Here is a 24350-nt window from a genome sequence, read left to right as displayed (position 1 = left end):
AAAACCCCTCTTATCCTCCTATATTGGAAATATTGCCCCTACCTCCCTGCACTGTTGGCAAGCACAATTTTGGAGAGATTACTGTGCAGTGTCCTGAGTCACTGTGGGTGGAGTCTCGAGGTCCATAAATGACAGAGCTGAGGTGTGATTGGTGCTCAGTGATTCTGTTGGAACGGTATGACTGTAAGACACAATTTCTCTGAATCCAAGACTCTACACTCTGCACGGTAGGCAGAAGTACCTCATCAACTAGACAAGGAATTATGAAGAGACGCTGGCGAGCTCTTCTGGGGCTTCTGTGGGTTCATGTTTGCTGTGAGTATAGATTTTCTCAGGGTACTCGGGTGGGGTCCACAGCCCACAGTGGTGGGGGGAGCTGACACTGAGCTCCTAGAGGGTCCTACATCCTCTGGGGTGTGTCTCAGGATATTTTACAAATTTGGAAACTGCATCAGTGACCCCCTAGAGACATCACTTGTGTTTGTTTTTCCCTTCCCACGCAGGGGTGAGAGGGATGGAGGTGGAGCAGAGCCCTTCAGCCCTGAGCCTCCAGGAGGGAGCCAGCTCTACTCTGAAGTGCAACTTTTCTAGCACTCCAGACGGTGTGCAGTGGTTCCAACAGAATTTTGGAGGCAGTGGCCTCACCCGGCTGTTTTACATAACCTCGGGGATGAAGCAGAGTGGAAGGTTAAACTGCACAGTGAATACTAGGGAACGGTCCAGCACCCTCCACCTCCTAGACTCCCAGCTGGAAGACTCAGCCACCTACCTGTGTGCGGCGCAGACACAGTGCTCCCTGGTGATCTGCAGCCTGCACCTAAACTGCAGCTGGGCCTGCAGCCCCAGCCCTTCCCTGGGGCAGGCATTTGTCCCCAAAGTAGGCATTCCATTTTTCAGATATTCAGATTAATGTTACAGCATGTTTTTCCTCCTAAAATTAGACCCCTCAGGGCTGTCACTTCACTCGCATTTCTTGCTCTTTTCTTTCCCAGAAAGTCCTTTGCAGGTAAAAAGCTCTACCATGGAGCCGCTGGAGCAAGTGCCCGAGACGCCCATAGCCAATGCCCTGGGAAACCAGATCTCCCGGCAGCTAGCATGTAAATTATTTGTACGTAGTCAAATGGAAAAGGTTCTGAAAATTAGATGGTCTTCAACAAATAGAGATGACTGAATTTTTTAGTTACTGTAGATGGTTTTATTTTCAAAAAATAGTAAGGATAACGTGTATGTTTTTTGAGTTTCTGTTCAGCTTTTTCACTCTGGGAAATACAAATATAATAAAATAATTTTATTGAGAGTCAGGCACTCCACTTGTCTTATTACATATATTTTCTATTTCAGTAATGTAATACTCTGTAAATAAGTACTTTTATTTTATGCACGAATTATGGGAAGATTTTAGAGCATACTATTCCAAAGTTTGTGAATCTGAGGTGACATGAGAGCTTTATCCTCTGAATACCTGATATAGAGGCCCTATAGAATCACAAAATCTGAATGATTTTCTTGATCAATTTGTACAATGTGTTGACATATATCACTGAGAAAAGTATCCATTTCAGTTATTTCTAAATAGCACCTTGTGTGGGAGAGTTCATGGAAATTTTCATTCTGTTCTATGAAAATCATTGCTCTTCCTTGCATTTTGAATGAGTCTATTATTCATGATTTTATAACATCATGTCCAGTTTGAGAAAGAGAGCAGAAAGCTTCCAGGACTACCTTAAAAGAACCCTTCTCTGTTGTAGCCAGAGACAAAGACTGCTGACCCCAAACCCAAAGTTGAAACTTGCATGTGTAAGGATTCCAGCACAAACTGAAACCCAGCCTGCTCTGTTTTTTATTTTGATGAAAGGGCATTGATAGGAAGGACTGGGCCCCTGAAAATTCAGATGGAGCTAAATGCACAGACTCCCTGGGGCGCCTGGGAGGCTCAGTCGGTTAAGTGGCTGCTTTCGGCTCAGGTCATGATCCCAGGGTCCTGCGATTGAGCCCCGCATCAGGCTCCCTGCTCGGCGGGGAGCCTGCTTCTCCTTTTTCCTCTGCCTGCCTCTCTGCCTACTTGTGCTCTCTATCTCTCTGTCAAATAAATAAATAAAATCTTAAAAAAAAATAAATGCACAGACTCCCTGAAGCTGGGAGCAGAGCCAGCTTCTTGAGCATGTGACCTGTGCAGTTACACAGCCCCCCGCTCTCCCAAGGAACCCTGCCCTTGGTTTAATGCTGTGACATCACTCTTTTGAAATTAATATTAATGTTATCTTTGTACTTGTCTTGTATAAGTGAGTCCCATAGTTGGGAGGAGCACGTTCCTGAGCAGAGAGATATGTGGGGCGGCAGGACACAGGCAGGGACACATGCAGGCTCAGGCTCTGGGTCACATCTGTGAGCTGAGCAATTGGCAGGGCCACCTGTGGTACCTGTGCCTGCTTTGGACTAGCTGGGGCTTTGACAGGCAGCAAAGGGTGTAGTAAATATTGTCAGGAAATTACTACAAAATGAAAGTGTATACATGGACATTTCAATAAAGTGGTTTGGCAGTTTCTTACACAATTAAACATACTCTTAACTGTATGATCCAGCAGTGGCTTCCTGAGTATTTATCCAAAGGGTTTGAAAACTTACATCTACGCACACACTTGTACACAGGTGTTTTATAGCAGTTTATTCACAATCACCAAAACTCTGAAGTAAGCAGCATGTCCTTCAATAAGTGAAGGAATAAAAAAATGGTGTTACATCCAAACAATGGAATATGATTTGCTGCTAAAAAGAAAGGAGGTATGAAGCCAGGAAGAGATAGGGGAATCTTGTATGCATTTTACTAAGTGAATACAGTCCATCTGAAAGGGCTACATAGGATATGATTCCGATTCTATGACATTCTGGAAAAGGCAAAACTATGGAGGGAGGAAAAGATTGTGGTTGCCAGGGTTGAGGGGAGCAGGAGGAATGAATAGAGCACAGAGCATGTTTAGTATAGTGAACCTACACTCTCTGATAGTATAATTGTGGATACATTCCTTATGCATTTGTTCACACCCATAGAAAGTACAACAGCAAGAGTGAACCCCAGATAAACTGTGGGCTTTGGGTGACATGATGTGGCAGCATAGGCTCATCCATTGTGAAAGAGTCACGGGGAAGGTGATAGCTGGAAGGCTATTCCTGTGTGGGGGCACGAGGTACACTGGAAGCCTCAGTACATCTGTCTCATTTTTCTTTGAACCTGGTTGAGATGGTTGAAAAGAACAAAGTCTTTAAAACATTAAAATCAGAGACATGAAACTAATGTGTATGAAAAGTTAAAGTATTTTAAAAAATGGCTTCCCTAGAAACATTACCTAATGACACCTTTTCCCTCCTCAGTAATTGCATTGGAGGACATGCCATCTATTTTGATTTGGGAAAATGAAATCACTTCAAGAATAAACTCATATGGTTATATTTTCTGAGTTTGCAGCTTGATGTTTTCTCAGAATTTCTTCTCTTTCAATACTTTGCAGAATATAAGACACATAGCATTCAAATAGATTTCTTGAAGCATGTCAGATTTCTCTATGCAAACTGTCCAATATTGGGTCAAATTGTTTCCTATAGTCGAAATAGTAATAACTGATGGAAGTTACCCCCAGCTCCCTTATCACTGAGATTTGGTCCTTTACTTTTGTCACAGTCAACTTAACTGACTAATGATTCCACATTTTGATTGTTGGTATTGTCAGCCCTCTGGGAATAAATAGCAAGGTCATGGGCATGACCAAGTGGGAGGAACAGAGTCTGAGGTAAGAGACATTTGAAATATCAAATGATCTTCTCTCTCTTACTCTAATCCTTGGCTTCCATGTTCCTTTTAGAAATAGTTTTTCCTCCATAATAGACAATTGAGGATGGTAGATTTGGCAGAATGGGAAGGTTTTACATTTTCTTTGCTTAAGGAAGTAAATCACGATTCCTTCCTGATTTCAAACATGTACACCTGGCCCATCCTAGAATAAACAGCAATAGCATCTACCTCTTTCTAGCTTATTAACAGTGACTCAGTAGTGTGCAGAGGTAAACTCTTGATCTCCACATTCTCACTGTGCACTTCATCCCTGATTTAAGATATAATTTGCTTGACTGATTGCTGCCTTGATGCATGTGAGTCCCTCAGAGACACAGGCTAAGAGAAGAACATTTCCCCAGTGAGAAGACGGCAGTGCACCTGTGCTGATGCAGAACACGTGGAGGGTTCATTTTAGTGCATCTGATTGACTAGGCTATGGCAGAAGTAGGGTCTTTTTCTTATTGGCTGGTAGACAATGTGGGAAAGTACTCTGTTAGAGGAAAGAAGAGACCGCCTGATAAGAGAAGTAGCTGAGCTGGCTGGAGGTTGCAATTCTGAAGCTGATCTTAACGCGAGGAACCATGAAGACATCCACGGGAGCTTTAATCATATTCTCATGGCTGCAGCTGAACTGTGAGTTGAGGGTTTATGGGAACCAGACTATATTAGTGGATATTCTTCAGAAGTCAAGACTGGCTTTACTCAGGTTTCCTTCAGTTAGTGTAGAAGAAGAGAATTCTGAAGCAGACTAACCTGGAATCTCTTCTCCTTTCTCTGACCTTTTCTTTCTGCACAGGGTTCAGCCAAGGAGAGAAGGTGGAGCAGCATCCTTCTACCCTGAGTGTGCAGCAGGGAAGCAGCTCTGTTATCAACTGCAGTTATTCAGACAGTCGTTCAGACTACTTCCCTTGGTATAAGCAAGAGCTTGGAAAAGGTCCTCAGCTCCTTATAGACATTCGTTCAAGCATGGCCACCAAAGAAGACCAAAGACTCACTGTTTTATTGAATAAAACAGCCAAACATCTCTCCCTGCACATCGCAGACACCCAGCCTGAAGACTCAGCTGTGTACTTCTGTGCAGCAAGCACACATTGCTTCCCAGGCACCTGCTGCCTGCACTCAAACCTGGGTGTGGGGCAGCCCCCTGTCCTTTGACAAAGACCTTCAAGTATAGCTTTTGTGCTGTTGTTTGTCTGCAAGTGGAAGCTAATGTGTTAGACATTAAAGGCATATAATAAGACTATTAGGATGGAGATGACCCAGACAGGGTTAGAACATTTTGTTGGACGACTGTTGTTTAATGGATTCTTGAATGGAGCTAGTAATGTTTTATTTTGAAATTAAGGTTTTAAAGAACTATACATTTGCCATTGAGACTACTGTCCTATAAATAACCCCTTAGTACCAATGTACAGTCCTTTTTATGGATGAGCACTTAAATATTGTGTTTCAAAAGTAGCATTTTTAATTTTTGTGATCTAAAATATTACATGCCAAATATAGAAATATGAAAAGTACAAATATGAGTGTGATAATTCTGTAATATATAATGTTGTTAATATTCTTTTGGTCTCTAGCTATTTTTATTATAATCAGATTCATGAATTTTTCACTTTATGGATTTCAATTTGAGCATTCCCCACTCCAATTCTTTATGTCAAACTTCAGCATTGTTTTAATTTCATGTTTAAAGTTTTCATTTAATTAGTGCATTATAATACCTTTGTGAGGTATTTAATTAAATAGAATTTCATTTAATTTGGTTACTCTGTATTTCAGGCAAAATCTGACCACCATTTCTATGTGCTTTGATCACTTTCTTGCTCAGGAATTAGGTCACAGGTTTTCCTTTGGAGCCCAGGGTATGTACTATTTGTGTGTTTGAGGGAAATTAAGATAGGGAGTGATTTGACAATATGAGCTTCAGATAAAACTCAGAAATCTATTCTCATTTACAAAATTCTGTATCTGTTCATAATAACTCTCTCATAAAACTTAGGAGACAGAATTTTGTATTTCATTCATTTCTATACTTTCAGTACCTAGGAAAACTTTTCCACATAATTGGTTATTAGTCGATGTTAACCAAAGAAGGAAAGGACAATTCTGTTACTGACTCATAATTTTAATTTAAGCTTTCTGTTTGAATTATATTTATAAATTGATTTGTGAAAAATTAAAGTCCTTAAAGTATATATGTGATTATTTAATTGTTTGAGAACATAGTGCTTCTTTCCATTTTTATGTCTCTTTTTATTAATGATGCTCTGCTGTTAGAAGGTTTTTCAATTTATTCTTGGACTTGTAATTTTGTTATCATTGTAATGAAAAACTTTCTTTCTGAGGTATATAGAAAAACTTTTATAAGCATATATCAGCCACCTTATATTATTAGTAGATTGCACAAAGGCATTTGGACTAATGGCTAACATAGAGATGAGGTTCTACCAACCTCCCTCCACATGTTCATGTATGACTGAATTAAACATTATTAACCACAACCTTTATTTTAGAAAATTATTTCTCTAGTGCTGTGGAGAAATCAATGGAATGAAACAAATTGAGTAAATATTTAATTCCCTCATTCTCCCACCCCTGCTCAAGGGTAGGCTCCTTTCAAGGTTCCTCCAAGTCTTCGTGACTAACGATGGATATAATTGGCAATTGTTACGGTGACAGTGCTTCCTCTTAGCTGAGTTATGATTGCTGGGTGTTTGGTAACTGGCTTTCTCTTACTGGGAAGTCCTCAGATCAAATTCAGTTTGTCACATCTAACCAAAGGAGGTTAGAACTGTAGCCCAATATGTCAATGGGCTTGATTCTTTCCCTCCTTGTACCACTAGCTCCTGTACCGTAGAAGGAAGATGACTCTTGATTGGTCCATTTCCCCCAAGCCTGATTATGGAGTCAGAAGGAAACATGCTTCTCTATTATAAGTTTATTTCTTCTTAAATCAATTAGAAGTGAGAGAGAAGGTGCAGTTCCTACAGGTTTGAATGCTTGATCATACTTAGATGAGAATTGATGCAGTGGAAGAAAACAAGTGTTTTAGCCAGAGCGTGCAGTGAGTACATAGCTTTGATCCAGACACATTCAGGATTTCACCATGATTGGCAAGCCATCTCCAGTGGCTCATGGGCAGATTCCTTATGGAGTCTGTGCCAATGTTTGTAGGGTCCATGTTGGTTTACTGCCCTCCAAGAGCCCTGGGTGCTGTTCTGCTAGGTGCACCCCACTCCCCAGGGAGCGGTACACCTCAGTATTCTGGATGTGGGCTAGAAAGAGCGTTCTCTTTGGCAGCATCCTCCAGAGCTTGGGGAGCCATGTGCTTACTCACATGTTCTCACTTCCCTCCACGAGGAAATCACAGGCTGGAAGGTTTCTCTTGGCTCAGAGTTGTGCCACTTGGGCAGGGGTGAGGAGGGTAAAGTGAAATTGTTCTTCATGCCCTCCTCAATCTATCCAATCTCAGATTTGTTTTGTTCCACGGTGTGCTGTGTCTTTTCTGCTGGACTTCTTCATAGGCACTTTCTTTAGTTTAGTGTAAGATTATGAAGATCAGTGGATTTTTTTGGGGGGTGGATATGGTAGAAAATTCCTATTTTGCCATTTTTATCTCAGTGTTGAAATCTTTTTAAGATTTTATTTATTTAGGGCGCCTGGGTGGCTCAGTTGGTTAAGCGACTGCCTTCGGCTCAGGTCATGATCCTGGAGTCCCGGGATCGAGTCCCACATCGGGCTCCCTGCTCAGCAGGGAGTCTGCTTCTCCCTCTGACCCTCCCCCCTCTCATGTGCTCTCTCTCTCTCTCATTCTCTCTCTCTCAAATAAATAAATAAAATCTTAAAAAAAAAGATTTTATTTATTTATTTCAGAGCAAGGGAGAGAGAGGGAGAGAGAGAGAGGGAGAGCACAAGAGCTAGGGGGAGGGGTAGAGGGAGAGGGAGAAGTGGGCTCCCTGATGAGCAGGGAGCCAATGTGGGGTTCAATCCCGGATCTGGGATTATGACCTAAGTCAAAGGCAGACACTTATCCAACTGAGCCACCCAGGTGCCCCTAAATTTTTAATTTTAAAAGAATTATATGGAAAAGTGACTGTTTTTGGTGTACAGGTCTGTGAATTTTGAATTTTAGTGCATTGTATACGTCCTGTAACCATCTTAAGATCGTGGTACAAAATAGTTTAATTGCTCCCCCAAAGTCCTTTGTGCTATTCTTTTGCCATTACACACTTCCATATTCCCAAATCCTTGCAAATATTGGTCTATTCTTATTTTTGTGTTTTTAAGAATGTCATATTGATGAGAGAATACAACCCGTAAGCTTTTGAGAACCATGTGTCTTGGTGGGTGGAAGCACATGCCATAGGGCACATGGATGACCCCACCTCTGTCTCCACTCTCAGTGTTTCCTACCCCTGAGGTTTTGAAATTTGGAGTTATTTTCATAGGAAAAGCTCATCATTTGAAGTGTTTGAATTCCTTTAGAGACTTGATATATAGTTCTACAGAATATATTTGGCAATTGATAATGGAGAGGTGGTGTTGAAAGTTGGATCAACTCATAATCAAGTTGAGTCATGTTCTGTACACAAGTTTAGTTGTACAAACTCCATTATAAATTTTTATCAACAGATACTTTCTCAGATTTCAAGGGTAATTTAATTGATGAAGATTCACTCTAGTAGCACTAATTAGGGTATAGTTATTACCTCTTTTTTCCAGGAGTAGATATGAAATAACATATCCAATAATTCTTAAACATTTTTGCACTAGCAGTGTCTGTGGAGAGCTGAACTATAGCACTAGGGTAGGTATTGTGTCTATTAAAGTATATACCCATGCAAGTTATTTTATTAGTGAGAGAACAATTCAGGATAACCAGAAATACCTAACATTTTACCATTAAAATGAGAAAATACCTCTAAAAGGATAAAAATAACCTCAGTAGAATGCAAAAGAAAGTATTAAAATCGATGGTTCCATACCTATAGGAGAATTCTCTTCTAATCGCCTTAGATGGAGCTGTCTGTCATGCAGTTACATGTTTTTTTCTAGGATATTGCATGTACACTCATCTGTGGACTGTCTGCTTCTGCTGATTCTCCAGAGAACTTCAGTTTAAGATCTTTAATATGAGTAACTTTTTCAATTCTTGTCAGTGAAGGATGCATAATGTCACACCAGTTGATAAACATGTAACCAAGGATCCATTTCTTGTACTTTATCTGCCAAACTCGTAATAAATTGTATATATAAGGTCATTTCATACATCTCAATGGCAATCTTGTTCTGAGATTTTGTTCAGAGCACCAAAGGTTTGGGTCATGTAATGGTGATTAAATGAATGGCCACAGAGCAGCCTGTACCTGGGATGAAAGGAAGAGTGTCAAGGGTTTACTTATCTAGTTCAGTTTGTGAAGGTTGAAATATGTATGGGTTGGACATCCGAGTTATGTGGGCCACAGTGAACAGTTCATAATGAGACAGCCTAGCACTTTGTAAGGGAAGGATGCAGGGCCATGAGGGCTAAGGCTGTACCAGGCCACAGTAGTTCAAGGATAACTGCTATAATAACTCATTTCAGTTTTAATATTTTATTTGTTGTTTCCACTTTATCACAGGATTGGTGTATGACAGGAGAAGTGAACTTTCTGTGTGAGGCCTAACCTTACCTAACTTTCCCAGAGAAATTTGCTCTGCTATCTAAAGAGTATTTGAAATAGCATAGGAATTAAACACAAAATCCAATTGATATTTAACTCTCGTGATTGCTGTTGTTTTCTGACAGGAGAGTGGTTCAATCCATGTAGAAAATAAAATACTATTACCCGTCCATACTCACAGCTCATGAAGGGAATGCAAATGTGTAAGATCCTTTTGGAGATACTCAAATGTTTCCTTAGGACAGTATTTCAGAGCATATTCTACCTTCCAGATTTTATGGGATTTCATTGACTCCGAGAAAGGCATGGATAGCGCCATTGTCTGCCATCCTAGGAAATTCTCCCCACTAGTGTTTGTTTAATGTTGCATACAGCGTATTCCCAGTGTGAATTGTTATCTCTGGTGGATTGTAGCAAGTACTCAGTAGAGATCATTTGGCTGCAGCAGGCAGCTGTCTGGGCTTTGGTGTATCTTGTTCTCATGGATCAAGCAAATCAACCATTCATAGTGATTCTTTACAAAATTTAGTGCCAAATTTTCTGCAACCAAGATGGAATTAATTGAACTTTTTCATGGTTTTGTCTTTATGTTTTTAAAGAAGTGCTTACATAAGGATCATCATTGGAATTCATGTTTACGATGACCTGCTCAAGTATTTTTTTCTTAGCTTCTACAGTGTCTTCTTAAATCTGAGACTTTTTTTTGACAAAATTTTTTAAATTTCATGAATACATCAAATAATTAATTTATTTACTGTGCCTTCCTAATAGAATGCAGGAAATACATGAAAGGGTTAAGAAAAGTTAGAATGTTAAGAAACCTCATTGTCTTTATAGTATTTGGAAGCTGTGACCTACCTTAAAAACACTCACTGACAACAACCACATGATTTTTTGTAAATTGACATATCCAATAGATATTCATTAGTTCAGCTACTTGATTTAATGATGCTTCTCAAGGGATTAGATTTTATAAAGGGGTCTGGAGTAGTAATTGCATGACCAGTATGGTATTGTCCCTTTCGGGGTTTTAAGGACCCTGGCCAACATGCACACATTTCCGTCCCTGTCCACCAGGGGGTGCAGCTTCCTACCACAATCACATTTTCTGTGTGAAATGTGGGCTTCCACTGATCATTTCTCTGTCCCGCCAACGTTTCTTCATGGTAAGAATGAAGAATATCATTTAGGTGATGCTCCAGAGATGAAGTGTTCTCCAGGCTTCGTGACTGTGATACTCTTAATGCTTGGTAAGTAAAATCCTTCTTAAAATTTGGTTCTTTTTCTTTTGTATTAGCAAAACCTTCAACTATAATTTATCCAAGAGCTTTATACCCAAGGTGACACAGGACTCTTTTCTTTTTCCTCAGGACAAGCCCATGGAGACTCGGTGACTCAGACGGAGGGCCAAGTGACCCTCTCAGAAAACGGTTTCCTGAGGGTGAACTGTACTTATTCAGGATCAGGGTATCCTGCCCTTTACTGGTATGTCCAGTATCCAGGAGAAGGTCCACAGCTCCTCCTGAGTGCCTTGACGGATAAGGAGAAAGGAAGCAAGAAAGGATTTGAAGCCACTTATGACAGAGATTACAAATCCTTCCACTTGGAGAAAGGCTCAGTGCAAGCGTCAGATTCAGCTGTGTACTACTGTGCCATGAATGACACAGTGACGGGGACTGCAGGGGGAGCTGAGCACAAACTCTGAGCAGAGCAGGGGCTTGGATGCTGAGCGTCTCTGCCTGATCCACTCCGGTGGACAGGTGCACAGTCTGTGGTTGTTTGTTCCTCAGTGTCTGCTTGATACAAAATCATACAAACGACTAGAGCATAGGAACCAGAAGTAACATCCCCCAACCCCAGCTGTTCCTTAGTGACGTTGAGAACAGTTTGATGCCAAGAGTTCCTTGGTCAGGGCATAAGTAATTTCAAGGTAAAACCACATAACAGTGAAGTGGTGTCTTGCTCATCCTTGTAGGAAACGTGGAGCCCCACAAGTTGTTCAGGGCACCCTGGTGGGTATTGCTGTGTCTATGACACGTTTAGAGACACACGGTGTGCCTGAGAAGGTGGTGATGCCCAGGGTCTTCCTGACAGAGTATGATAGGAGAGGTGATGGGAGAGCTTCAGCCCCAAACCAGGTTTTAATAGAGAGAGAAGGGAAGGGAAGAAAGGAGGAGGAACACAAGTACCCGAACAAGGAAAGGAGAGGCCAGTGACCTCTGCCCTGCTTTCTTTTCTAGTAAATCAGGTGGCAGACTTAGGAAGTACCCGAACAAGGAAAGGAGAGACCTTTGCCCTGGTTTCTTTTCTAGTGAATCAGGTGGCGACTCAGGCTGATATTCAACATGAAGGGGTGTGGGCAGAAACAGAATGGAGGAAGTGGCTCATGTCCTGGCTGGTTAAATAAATCAGTTGGCTTTCTGACAGTAGGAACTCAAGTGAGGTTGTTTGAAAGTGCCCAGGAAATACGGTGAGAGAAAATGCTCTTGCACTGATGTTTCCTAACGATATAGATCAATAGGTGACACTGGGAGGGAAATCCTATAGATTTCTCTAATTCCTGTTTTGCAACCTCTCACAGAGAGCCACAAATCATGGGACTGGAGAATGTATGGGAGTCAGTGAAGTTGTGCAAAAAATAATAGAAAAAGCAATGTCTGTGTTGCAGTGCAAGACTTTGTTAATGTTGTTGCAATCTTAATTACCATCTCATCTGCATATTTTATGAATGAGTTATGATCAGAATATTAATACATTCCCTTACATATTTGTTTTATATTCTTGGTTAGTTAATTCTTTATTTAATTGGTTTTAAGTGTAAATTTTATTTTCAAACCTGTGTAAATATAAATGCATGTGAATATATACTTTAAAGTACTCAAAGGGTATATAATAAGAGTTTTTTCAGACTTTTGGATGAACATGGTAGACTAGGGGTGTCTGGCTGGCTCTGTGGTTTGAGCTGAAATTCTGGTTCTCCGGGTTATAAGTTCGAGCCCATGTTGGGTAGAGATTACTTAAAATTAGATCTCTAAAAAAGGACAAACTCATGGTAGGTTAATAATACATGTTTATCTCTTGAGTTCTCTAATACTCTTTTTTAAATAAACATTTTATTTATTTATTTGAAGGAGAGAGTGCATGAGCACAAGTAGAGGGAGAAGAAGCGGAAGGGAGAAGCAGACTTCCCACTGAGCAGTGAGCCCAATAGGAGGCTGGATCCCAGGACACTGAGGTCATGATCTGAGCTGAACTCAGAAGCTTAACTGAATGAGCCACTCAAGCCCCTCTAATACTCTTTTAGAACTTTGGTAAAGACATCCCAAAGGGTAGAAAGCCATAAACAGAAAGAGAAACAGGAAAGAACCTATCATCAGATAGTGACACCAACCAGTTTTAGAAAATAGGCTGTATATGGATAGGGGCAAACTCGCATGAAAGTCTAGATAAGTGGAAACCCCGGCCTAGTGTGGAAGCAGCTCAGTGTGTGCTGTGCCCTCTACAAAGGGTCAGGGAAAAGAAGTACCACATGCTTTTGGATAATTGAAGAAGATGGCATTGCCCACGTTGGTGCACACATGTGTGTGCCCAGGTGTGCATGTGTGTGTGTGTGTTGAAGGTATTGGGGTGGAAGGAAGGATGTAAGTAGACCGAGTGGTCACCTCCATTGCTCAGAACTGAGCAAACGAAGCATGGACGCTTACTGTGGTTCAGCTGCGGTAAGGGAAAAATATAAATTCAAAGGATTGATAACTTAATGACCAAACTCTGGTGTCTATCCTGGCCTTTCTGAACAGAGTTGAGCTGTGGGAATGAAACAGTGAGAAAGAGACCTCAGTGACAGGATCTATTGTCTGAGGGTTGTAGCCTGAACTCTTCAGCAAAGAGTGATTAGATTTTTCTGCTTTTGGCCCCAAGATAGGCATCTGAACAGACATTAATAGTGAGGAGGAACACTGGCATAACAATAGGTACATTGAAGAGCTACTGTGATTAGTCTAAACACTTTGTCTTCTTATCACAACGTGATTTATTTCTACTTTAGGTAAATCACATAGTGTGATCATACATGACTCTCACACCTTTTTTCCTCATAATTCTTACATTTTATGTTGTTTACATAATTAATTATAAGCAGTTTTTAGAAATTATGGAATGCTTCAGGAATTTGCATGTCATTCTTGCACACGGGCCTCTGTATCATTCTAATTTTAGTATATGTGCTGCCAAGGCGGGCCCTACCTGTCATATTTATAGTAAGTGCCATGCACCTACTTTTATCATAGATGCAATGAAGAAGCATATCACGGTTAGCTAAACCATCGATCTGCAATCCTCATTTCAATATAAATTTCACTCATGCCTATTTTCAGATATGTTTTCAATTAAAGTTGCTTAATACCCAGTGGGTGCTGTATGCAACTGATGAATTGTTGAACACTACGTCTGAAACTAGTGACATACTATGTGTTGGCTAATTGAATTGAATTTATTTTATTTATTTTTTTTAAATTTTATTTATTTATTTGACAGACAGAGACAGCGAGAGAGGGAACACAAGCAGGGGGAGTGGCAGAGGGAGAAGCAGGCTTCCCGCCGAGCAGAGAGCCCGATGCGGGGCTTGATCCCAGGACCCTGGGATCATGACCTGAGACGAAGGCAGATGCTTAACGATTGAGCCACCCAGGTGCCCCAGCTAATTGAATTTAGATTTTTAAAAAAGATGCTTAATCCAAAGGATGTGGGGTAGTGAGACTCTCAGCTGGAACATAGAGAATTATGACAGGACCCACACAACTTGCTACACCAGGAAACCCCTGTTTCCTGCTCTGGAGCCACGGCAGCATGTACCCAGCAATCCTTCCCTCACCCTGTCAGGCTTTCCTTAAAGTGCCAAACCCTGAAATTAAAGAAGAAGAAGAAGACATTTTCCATCTAGTGGGAGAACTCAAACGTGTTGCTCTGCAACCTTCTCAAGGTGGTCATGGCTTCCATGTGGCTAAGTAAGATGGTCCCTGTGGGAATGTGCCTCCTCTATGACCTAAAGTCAAGAGAGATAGGCAAGATCTCGTGGATACCTTGGAAAAGTGGGATGACAGTGTGTAAAATAGAAGTTCTTTGTGCCACATCATGTATTCCCAAAGTCTCTGATTCTATGTTTTCTCCTTCAGGATCCAGTATTGCCCAGAAGGTAACTCAAGCCCAACCTGCAATGTTAGTGCAGGAGAAGGGGGCTGTCACTCTGGAATGCACATATATAACACCAGTGACCCAAGTTATAGTCTATTGTGGTACAAGCAGCCCAGCAGTGGGGGCGATGATTTTCCTTATTCGTCAGGATTCTTACAGCCAGCAAAATGCCACAGAAGGTCGCTACTCACTGAATTTCCAGAAGACAAGAAAATCCATCCAACTTGTCATCTCAGCTTCAGAGGTGGAGGACTCCGCAGTGTATTTCTGTGCACCGAGGGAGCCTACAGTGAGAGGCGTGACGGAGAGAGTTGTACCCAAACCCCAGGGCTCTTCCTGATGCATCTCCCTGCTGTAGGACCCAAGGTAGGGAATTGCTGTCCCCGACAGGAAGTGGTTAGTGTTGAGGCAACACAGGTTCAGGCTTAGAGGGAAAACCTCACTCTAAGAAAATACCTCTTCAGGTAAGAGTTATTGTGCATCAAACACTTCCTCATCCCTGAAAATTTGTGTTGAAATTGTTTATTGAAAACTAGAATAGCCACAATAAACAATTTGCCATTTTGCATTAGATTCAGCTAGAAGAATTGGCTAAGGAAGTTTAGAAAGATTTGACTCAAAGTCAGGAATAATGTGTGTGAATTGTTAGATTTTTCAGATCAGTTTGTTCAGTATATATTTATTGAGCATATATTATGTTACAGGCATTGTTAGAATAAGGAAGGCCATGAAATGTCTCTGTGGTTTTCCTTTTTTGTTGTTGTTTTATATCATCCAGCTCTGTGTTCTAAACTATTAGTTCTGCTGTGAACTTTCTGGATAGTTTTGAGCTTTGTTTCATTATTGGTAAAATGGGAGAGTGGTATCTTCTCTAGTATTTTGTTGTGACAATTTATCAATATTATACCCAGAGAGATTGACAAGTAGCAGATGAGCAATTTAGGAGGGTAATCTTAAAAGGTCCAGAAAAAGCATTTGACAAAATTCAGATCCATGCCTGATTAAAACTCCCAGCAAATTACATAGAATTGAGGGGAATTTCCTCATCTTAAAAAAGGGCTTTACAAAAAGTCTACATCTGCTGTGCCTGGGTGGCTCAGTCGTTAAGCGTCTGCCTTCAGCTCAGGTCATGATCTCAGGGTCCTGGGATCGAGCCCCGCATCGGGCTCCCTGCTCCGTGGGAGACCTGTTTCTCCTTCTCCCACGCCCCCTGCTTGTGTTCCCTCTCTCGCTGTGTCTCTCTCTGTCAAATAAATAAATAGAATCTTTAAAAAAAAAGTCTACATCAAATGTCATACTTGATGGTGAAAGCTTAATTGCTTTCTCCTTAGTTTGGGAAATAAGGGAAGAGTTTTGGCTCTCGCCAGTTGTATTTAATATTGAAGTAGAGGTTTGAGCCAATGTGATAAGACAAGTAGAAGAAACAAAAGCCATACAGTTTGGAAAGGAAGAAGTGAACTTATCTTTATTAACAGAGAGCATATTTGTCTGAGCAGAGAAGGCAAAGGAATGTACAAAAAAAAAAAGCTACTAGAACAAATTGTTTTAAGAAAGTCAGATGTACACCTACCATATGATCCAGCCATTTTACTCCCAGATATGGACCCAAAAGAAATGAAAACATATGTCTATAAATTATCTTATATGCAAATGTTCATAGCAGCTTTATTTGTGAGAGCCCTACTGGGACGAATCGATATGGGCATCAACAGGTGAATAGACAAACTGTTTTATAGCCACATGATGGGATACTATTCAGCAACAAAAAGAAACAATGTCTTAATAATTATGACAATGGAAGAATCTCAAATAATTATGCTAAGAAGAAGCCAGACAAAAGAGTACATATGATTCCATAATTCAAAATTATAAATTATGCAAACTCATTCATGACAGAAGCGTTCCCTGGAAATGAGAGTAATGAGGGTTGAAAGAAGGGCTGCAAAGAGACATGAGGAAACTTTTGGGGTGATGCATATGTTTATTATCTCGACGGTGGTGAGGGCTTCACAAATATATACATATGTCAAATTATATAGAATTGTCTAATTTGGTGCAGTTTATTTTTATGTAAAATGTGCATTAATAAAAGCCATTAATTATCCATATTTACTATGCAGTATCTTCCCTCAATGACGTGCAAGTCCTCTGTGTGACCCAAAGAGCAAAATATTTCTCCTGTAGGCTTTCATTGACCTGAACGTATTTTTTTTAAAGTTACAATGACTTTCTGCAACCATATGCTATGCTGTTTATTTTCTTTTTTCAAAGATTTTCTTTCTTTCTTTATTCATTCATTCATTTTAGAGAGAATGATAGAGTGATAGAGAGTAAGAGAGAAACAGAGAGAGAGCGAGAGAGTGCGAGCACAAGTAGGGCAGGGGCAGAGGCGGGGAGGAAGAGGGAGAGGGATAGAATCTTGAGCAGAGGCCCATGCAGGGCTCCATCCCAAGAACCCGGTGCCCCATGTTTATTTTCAACCATTATCATCCTAACCTCTTTGGGATTTCCCCTGTATATCTGAATACAAGTTTGTAGGGGCTTGTCTCCAATTCCTTTCTTGCATGGTTCTGTGGCAGGACTGACAATGTGATTTGGAAGGTGGAGGGGAAGGGAAGGGACATGTGAACCCAAGAAATATCCAAGCCTGAATGTCTTACTTCCCTCTGCATCTGGGAAACTGTTTCCATGTTGGCTCTGGAGTCATGAAGCTCCTTGATCTGAATCTGTAGAGAGTGGCCTCCAGGAAATAGCTTGAGCTAAGCTTCCATCTCTGTGTTTAGATATAAATGCTTACAGCACTTTACAGAAGAAGTATCCCTCTCCAGAACTTTATCCTGATAATCCTGATTTCTTACTTTGTGAGGATAATTTTTTTAAATCTTGGCAACAAAATGTGACTGAGGCATGGTAATGGAAAGCATCCTTGAGGCTAAAACCTGTTAAGAGTATAGCATTAATATTTGTTGCCTGATTCACATACACTAGTCACCTGATGTGGGAGTCAACAAAACAGTGAGAACATAAGCTAAGAATCTCAGGTCATTCCATAGGGATTTGACAACTTCATGTATGATGATTCTTCTGTCTATAATTGCTATTATTCACTTTTTAATGATTCTGAAATTAAGAAGATTTGACTATCAAAATATCTGACTGTCAAACACTGTTCCTTTTTTTTCTGAAGAACTTTTATTAAAAAGATAGCATTCCTTACGACTGGTACTATTTTAGGACCACAGAAATACTGTATTTCAAGTAGACCATTTGTTCATTATTTTCGTTAAATAACAAATATTTAGTATGTAAAAAATGACACTCACTCTTCTGAATATCAGGATACAATGTTGAAAAACACGGAATCACTCAGGAATGACTTGACTTCCTATTACTTTTTCCGTGTTCACCCTCACCCCCTTTTCTGGCAGTCAGTGGGTTATAGGCTGGCCCACATGGATACATGAGAATATGAAGTATTGCAGTAAAATGCTTTAGAAGATTGTTATCCTCCCAGCTACAGCGATGCCCTGGGATGCTGTGTTAAAGAACTTCCATATCAGGTAGTGTCTTAAGAACAAAATAGACCTTAAGAAGGTTAAGACCTTCTTAAGAACAAAATAGAAAGGTCAGGACTGCTGTTGTTCAGACTTTCAAGGGCCACTTGAAGACTGACATGTGCCTCACGAAGTCAGGGATGACACAGATGGCTGACTTTGGGAGGCCTCTGGCCAACATGCACGCATTTCAGTCCCTGTCCACCAGGGGGTGCAGCTTCCTACCACAATCACATTTCCTGTGTGAAATGTGGGCTTCCACTGATCATTTCTCTGTCACTCCAACCTTTCTTCATGGTAAGATTGAAGAGCATTATTTAGGTGACACTCCAGAGATGTGTTCTCCAGGCTTCGTGACTGTGGTTCTCTTCATGCTTGGTAAGTAAAATGCCTCTTAAAGTTTGGATTCTTTTTTCTATTGTGTCTGCAAAACATTTAACTATAATTTTATCCAAGAGCTTTATGCTCAAGGTGACACAGGTCTCTTTTCTTTTTCCTCAGGACAAACCCATGGAGACTCAGTGACCCAGACGGAGGGCCCAGTGACCCTCTCAGAAGAAGCTTCCCTGACTATAAACTGTACCTATTCAACAACAGGGTCTCCCACTCTTTTCTGGTATGTCCAATATCCTGGTGAGGGTCTACAGCTCCTACTCAATGCCTTTAGTGATAAGAAGAAAAGCAAGAAAGGATTTGAAGCCACCTTCGACAGCAAATCCAAATCCTTCCACTTGGAGAAAGGCTCAGTGCAAGCGTCAGATTCAGCTGTGTACTACTGTGCCATGAGTGACACAGTGATGGGGACTGCAGGGGGAGCTGAGCACAAAACTCTGAGCAGAGCGGGGGCCTGGATGCTGAGCCTCTCTGCCTGATCCACTCTGGTTCCAGCACAGTCTGTGGTTGTTTGTCCCTCAGTGTCTGCTTCATCTAAAATCATACAAACGATCAGAGCATAGGAACCAGAACATCCCCCAACCCCAGCTGTTCCCTAGTGACATTGAAACCGTTTGATGTCCATTTTTCCTCGGGAAGGGCGAAAATAATTTCAGGTTAAAACAAAGTAACAATGAATTGGTATCAGAACGCCTTGGTGGCTCAGTTACTTAAGTGTCTGACTCTTGATTTCAACTCAGGTCAGGATCCTGTGATCCTGCCTGCATCAGGCTCCCTGTGCACTTGGCAGGGAGTCAACTACTCTCTCTATATCCCTCTCCTTCTTCCCCTCCCCCTGTTCCTGGGATCTCTCTCTCTCCAAAATGAATAAATAAATCTTTAAACAAACAAACAAACAAAACTAATGACATTGTCTCTTGCTCATCCTTGTGGTGAATGGTCTTCCCCAGAAGTTGTTCAGGGTGCTCTGGTGGATGTTGCTGTGTCTATGACAATTTTATTTTTTATTTTTATTTATTTATTTAAAAGATTTTATTTATTTATTTGACGGAGAGGGAGACAGCGAGAGAGGGAACACAAGCAGGGGAGTGGGAGAGAGAGAAGCAGGCTTCCCGCTGAGCAGGGAGCCTAATGAGGGGCTCCATCGCAGGACCCTGGGATCATGACCTGAGCCGAAGGCAGATGCTTAATGACTGAGCCACCCAGGTGCCCCTATATGGCCTTTTATGAGAAGCAATGATCACTTCTAAACCCAGCAAAGATTGGATGTTGGTCACTGAGAAATTAAGAGAAACACATAAAAAACTTCCCCCAAATCTTGTATAACACTACACTTTATGATTTTTGCTCACCAGTTTGACTTTTCTTTACTTAAAGAAGTTTTTCCTTTCCTCCTTCTAACCCCTGGCAACCACTGATGTTTTTAGTATCTCCATAGTTTTGCCGTTTCCAGAATGTCATATAGTGGGTATCAAACTGAGTGCAGCCTTTTCAGATTAGCTTCTTTCACTTAGAAATATGCATGTTAAGGGGGTGCCTGTGTGGCTTAGTCGGTTAAGCGTCTGCCTTTGGCTCAGGTCATGATCTCAGGGTCCTGGGATCGAGTCCCGCATCGGGCTCCCTGCTCAGTGGGGAGTCTCCTTCTCCCTCTCCCTCTGCTTGCCGCTCTCCCTGCTTGTGTTCACTCTCTCTCTGTCAAATAAATAAAACCTTAAAAAAAGAAAAGAAATATGCATGTTAAGTTTCCTCTATGTCTTTCCATGGCTTGACAGCACATTTCTTTTTAGCACTGAGTTAAGATTCCCTTGTCTGGCTGTAACATAGTTTACTTACCCTTTCTTCTACTGAGGACATCTTGGTTGCTTTCTTGTTTCTGCAATCATGAATAAAGTTGCTATAAATTATTTTGTGCAGGTTTTTGTGTAGGCAGAAGTTTTCCAGCCATTTGGGTAAACACTAAAGATTGTTATTGCTAGATCATATGGTAGGAATCTGTTTAGTTATGCAAGAAACTCCTACTCTTGTGTTCCAATGTGGCTGTACCATTGTGTATTTTCCTTTTTTTTTAAAAGATTTTATTTATTTATTTTATTTGAGAGCAAGAATGAGAGAGAGAGAGAGAGCATGAGAGGGGGGAGGGTCAAAGGGAGAAGCAGACTCCCTACTGAGCAGGGAGCCCGATACGGGACTCGATCCCGGGACTCTGGGATCATGACCTGAGCCGAAGGCAGTCGCTTAACCAACTGAGCCACCCAGGTGCCCCCATTGTGCATTTTCATCAGCCATGAATGAGGTTTCCTGTTGCTGGACATTCTTGCCCTTGTTAAAATAAAAACTAAACAGAGCAGGCTTGAAAATGCCCTGGGCAATGATCACTTTTAAAAAAATCAATGTAGTCCTACAAATAAAGCTTAATTTAGTTTATTTTGCCAGAGCAACTTGACCTGCACCTTTTTTTTTTTGCTGTGCCTCTGGAAATGACAAGAGAAACTTGAACGATTTCCCAAATTTGATGTGAGGTACCCACTGACCAATTTCTGATAATATTTACAGCAATTTTGATATTACAACCAATCACTGTGAAGAATAGACACTTACTGCCTGTCTCCTCACTATAAGTTGTTTTCTTAACAATATACTCCTGAGCCTCATTCCATATTTTGGTTTGAGTGCTCCCAGTTCATGAACTGCCTTTTTGGAGTGTCCGCATGACACTTTTACCAATTAACACTTTGGTGAAATTCACTGGATTGACTTGGGCTATTTCTAAGGTTTTGACACAAGCATTTGGTGGTGTTAATGTTGTAGTATCTTATTTTTTTAATTTAATTTGTATCATGTAAAGAACACTTACCTTGAGATAGAGACTCTTAAAATTTTAAGTGTACAATACATGACTGTTGGCTATGGGTACAATGTTGTACAGCAATTGTCTATTCTTTCACCTTGCTCTTGGATCAGTAACTCCCCATAACCCCGTCCCCAGAGCCCATGGGAACTTCTTCTTTGATTCACTCTTTGATTCTATGAATTTGACTATTTTAGATGCCAATTTAAGTGGAATCATGCATTATTTGTCTTATTGTGACTGGCTTATTTCAGTTAGCATAATGTCCTCTAGCTTCATCCATGTGGTTGCATATTGCAGAATTTCCATTTGTTTTTCTTTTAAAGATTGAGTAGTACTCCACTTATGTATATAGCACACTTTCTTTATCCATTCGTCTGTTGTTGGATATTCAAGTTGTTTCCCCGTCTTGACTATTGTGAACCATGCTGCAATGAGCATAGGAGTGCTTAATATCTCTTCCAGATCCTGATTTCAATTCTTTTTGATATATACTCAGAAGTGGGATTATTGGATCATATGGTAGTTCTATTTTATACTTTTTGAAGAACGTCTATACTGTTTTCCATGGTTGCAGCATTGTGCATTGCCTCCAACAGTGTGCAAGTGTTCCAATCTCTTCTCATCCTCGACAACACTTGCATTTTGTGTTTTTGATAATATTTGTCAATTTTGTTTTTCAATGTATAAAGTATGGATGATACCGGAGAAGTTATTGTAAATACACTGGCAAATACATTGAGATAGTCATCATTAAAAAGGAACTAGAACTGAAAAACAAACTGAGGGTTCTAGAGGGGAGGGGGGTAGGGGGATGGGTTAGCCTGGTGATGGGTATTGAGGAGGGCACGTTCTGCATGGAGCACTGGGTGTTATGAACAAACAATGAATCATGGATCACTGCACCAAAAACTAATGATGTAATATATGGTGATTAACATAACAATAAAAAAATTAAAAAAAAAGGAACTAGAAAATTACACATTTTAAAGTATGTGTTTTTTTCTCCCACCTTTATGTTGTGGGTAATACTAACATTTTAAATACTGAAATACTTAATTGAATAGTCCATTTTCATATAATTGCATGATTGTGTGAAGTGTATTTCATTGGGGCTTTGATTGCATTGTCCTGATGATCAGTGACATTGAGTGCTCACATTCTTGTTGGCCATTTGAATGTCTTCTTCAAGAAATGTCTATTTTAGTCCTTAGATACCTTTTGATTGGCTTATTAGTTTTTTTAAACTATTATTGTAGGAGTTTCTTACACATTTTGGATATTAACCCCTTATCATATAGGTGGTTTGCAAATATTTTCTCCCACTCCATAGGATGACTTTTAGTGCTGTTGATTGTTTTCCTTGCTGTGCTGAGTTTGTTAGTTTCATTTGTTTTTTTAGCTTCTGTCTTTTTTTCTCTTAGATCTTCCCTTTGTAAGAGTTAACTAGTTTGATAGCTAGGTGTTCTCTTAGACACTTCTTTTTTTGCAGAACTGACATTTCTTTGTGATATCTCCTTGGGTGTGGTGGGTTTAGCAGGTGAGGAGGGGGCTTTGGACTTTGCACACTGGGGCAGCAGGAAAATACTGTCCTATCTGCTCATGTTTCTTGGTTGTCTTCTTTTAGGTTTGTCTCTTAAGCAATATGGAGCAATAGTTTTAAATTTTGGTTCAATTCAATAATTTTTTTTATCTCTGATTGATTACTGATATATTTGAACCTATTACTAATATTTTGGTATTGCTCCATATGCTTCCACTTCTTTCTTTTCTTTTCTCTTCTGTTGCACTGACAGAATTTTCTCTTTTTCTCTGTTGATTTGGGAAAAATAAAGTATCTTTCTGTTTTATTGACAGGATCCTCAAATTGTGTGTGTGTGTATGTGTGCAAATGTGTACATTTTTTCTATGTCTAATTTTATTCTGAGATTTTTTTCCTTGTATATACCAAGACTTCTCCTTGGGTGTGCTTTTGCTGATTTACTATACTTAGAAAACCTCAGTGGCTGAATGGAGCAAACTATATACTATCTCTGTATCAGGACAGAATTTCAGAAAGAATATATCAAATGAGCTGATAAACTACCATTGCAATGCACTTTAAGAAAAAAAAGAGAAAATGAAAACCTTCCAACACAAGAATCAGAACATGAATTCTCTTCATTCTTCTTCAGGCCCTTTGTCCCTGACTTTCCTCACCTGCTAGCCTCATGGCTTATTCCTTCATTTCTTCCTTGTCTCTATTCCTAGAAAAACATGTGCTCATGTGAGGAATGCTTAATAAAGTTTATTGTAGTGCTGTATTTCATAGATAAAATAAATCTTAACCTTTAGTCAGTAGAGGAAAGGATGTATAAATGGAAGTATATCCACAGTATGGAAATGTAGTGGAACAAGGGATGTATATGGGTTAATACAGTAAGACCTACAAGATTTACTATTGAGATTATAAATCAAGGTGCAGAAAGGTAGAGCCAGTATGTATATTTGTATTGTAATAAATTATAAATAAAATTTTCTGTTGATTCAAACCTAGTAAAACATCTGGAAACATCAACTCCAAATTGCCAGGCTGAAGAAAGAATTAGAGTAATAAGTGATGAAAGGGCCAGAATTGGGAGTGATAGTCAAAGGGATTTTACTCTACTGGTAATGTTTCATTACTTTAATAATTTACGTATTCACAAATTTCTCCTATTGTTAAAAGTAATAAGAATCATAAAAGTCATCATAAAGGTTTATCCATATTCTCCTCTATTCTTGTCACCAAAAAGAGGAAAGGAGAGAATGATCACCTGTTCCACAGAACACCCAGTGTTCATCAGGACAAAGTCATTCCTTCACTCCTCACCAATGAATCCATCCCCCAAACC

The 24350-nt window shown here is 40.2% G+C and overlaps 1 pseudogene and 1 gene segment (V, D, J or C); one reads left to right on the top strand and one right to left on the bottom strand.

Annotated features, from left to right (window-relative positions):
- Nucleotides 1-167: 167 nt before the first annotated feature.
- Nucleotides 168-6330, top strand: LOC114202125 (T cell receptor alpha variable 22-like). The segment is given in 3 exon segments: nucleotides 168-315; nucleotides 504-877; nucleotides 4626-6330. Coding segments are annotated over 3 exon segments (471 nt in total).
- Nucleotides 6331-13636: 7306 nt separating this feature from the next.
- LOC148163920 (U6 spliceosomal RNA) lies at nucleotides 13637-13731 on the bottom strand (annotated as a pseudogene).
- Nucleotides 13732-24350: the final 10619 nt, after the last annotated feature.

The sequence above is a fragment of the Eumetopias jubatus genome, unplaced genomic scaffold (assembly GCF_037043125.1).
Source record: "Eumetopias jubatus isolate StellerSeaLion01/CBP00866 unplaced genomic scaffold, mEumJub1_p1.0 scaffold_7, whole genome shotgun sequence".
Taxonomy (NCBI): Eukaryota; Metazoa; Chordata; class Mammalia; order Carnivora; family Otariidae; genus Eumetopias; species Eumetopias jubatus.
The sequence above is the reverse complement of the archived record's forward strand: the minus strand, read 5'-3'. Positions and strand labels throughout refer to the sequence as shown.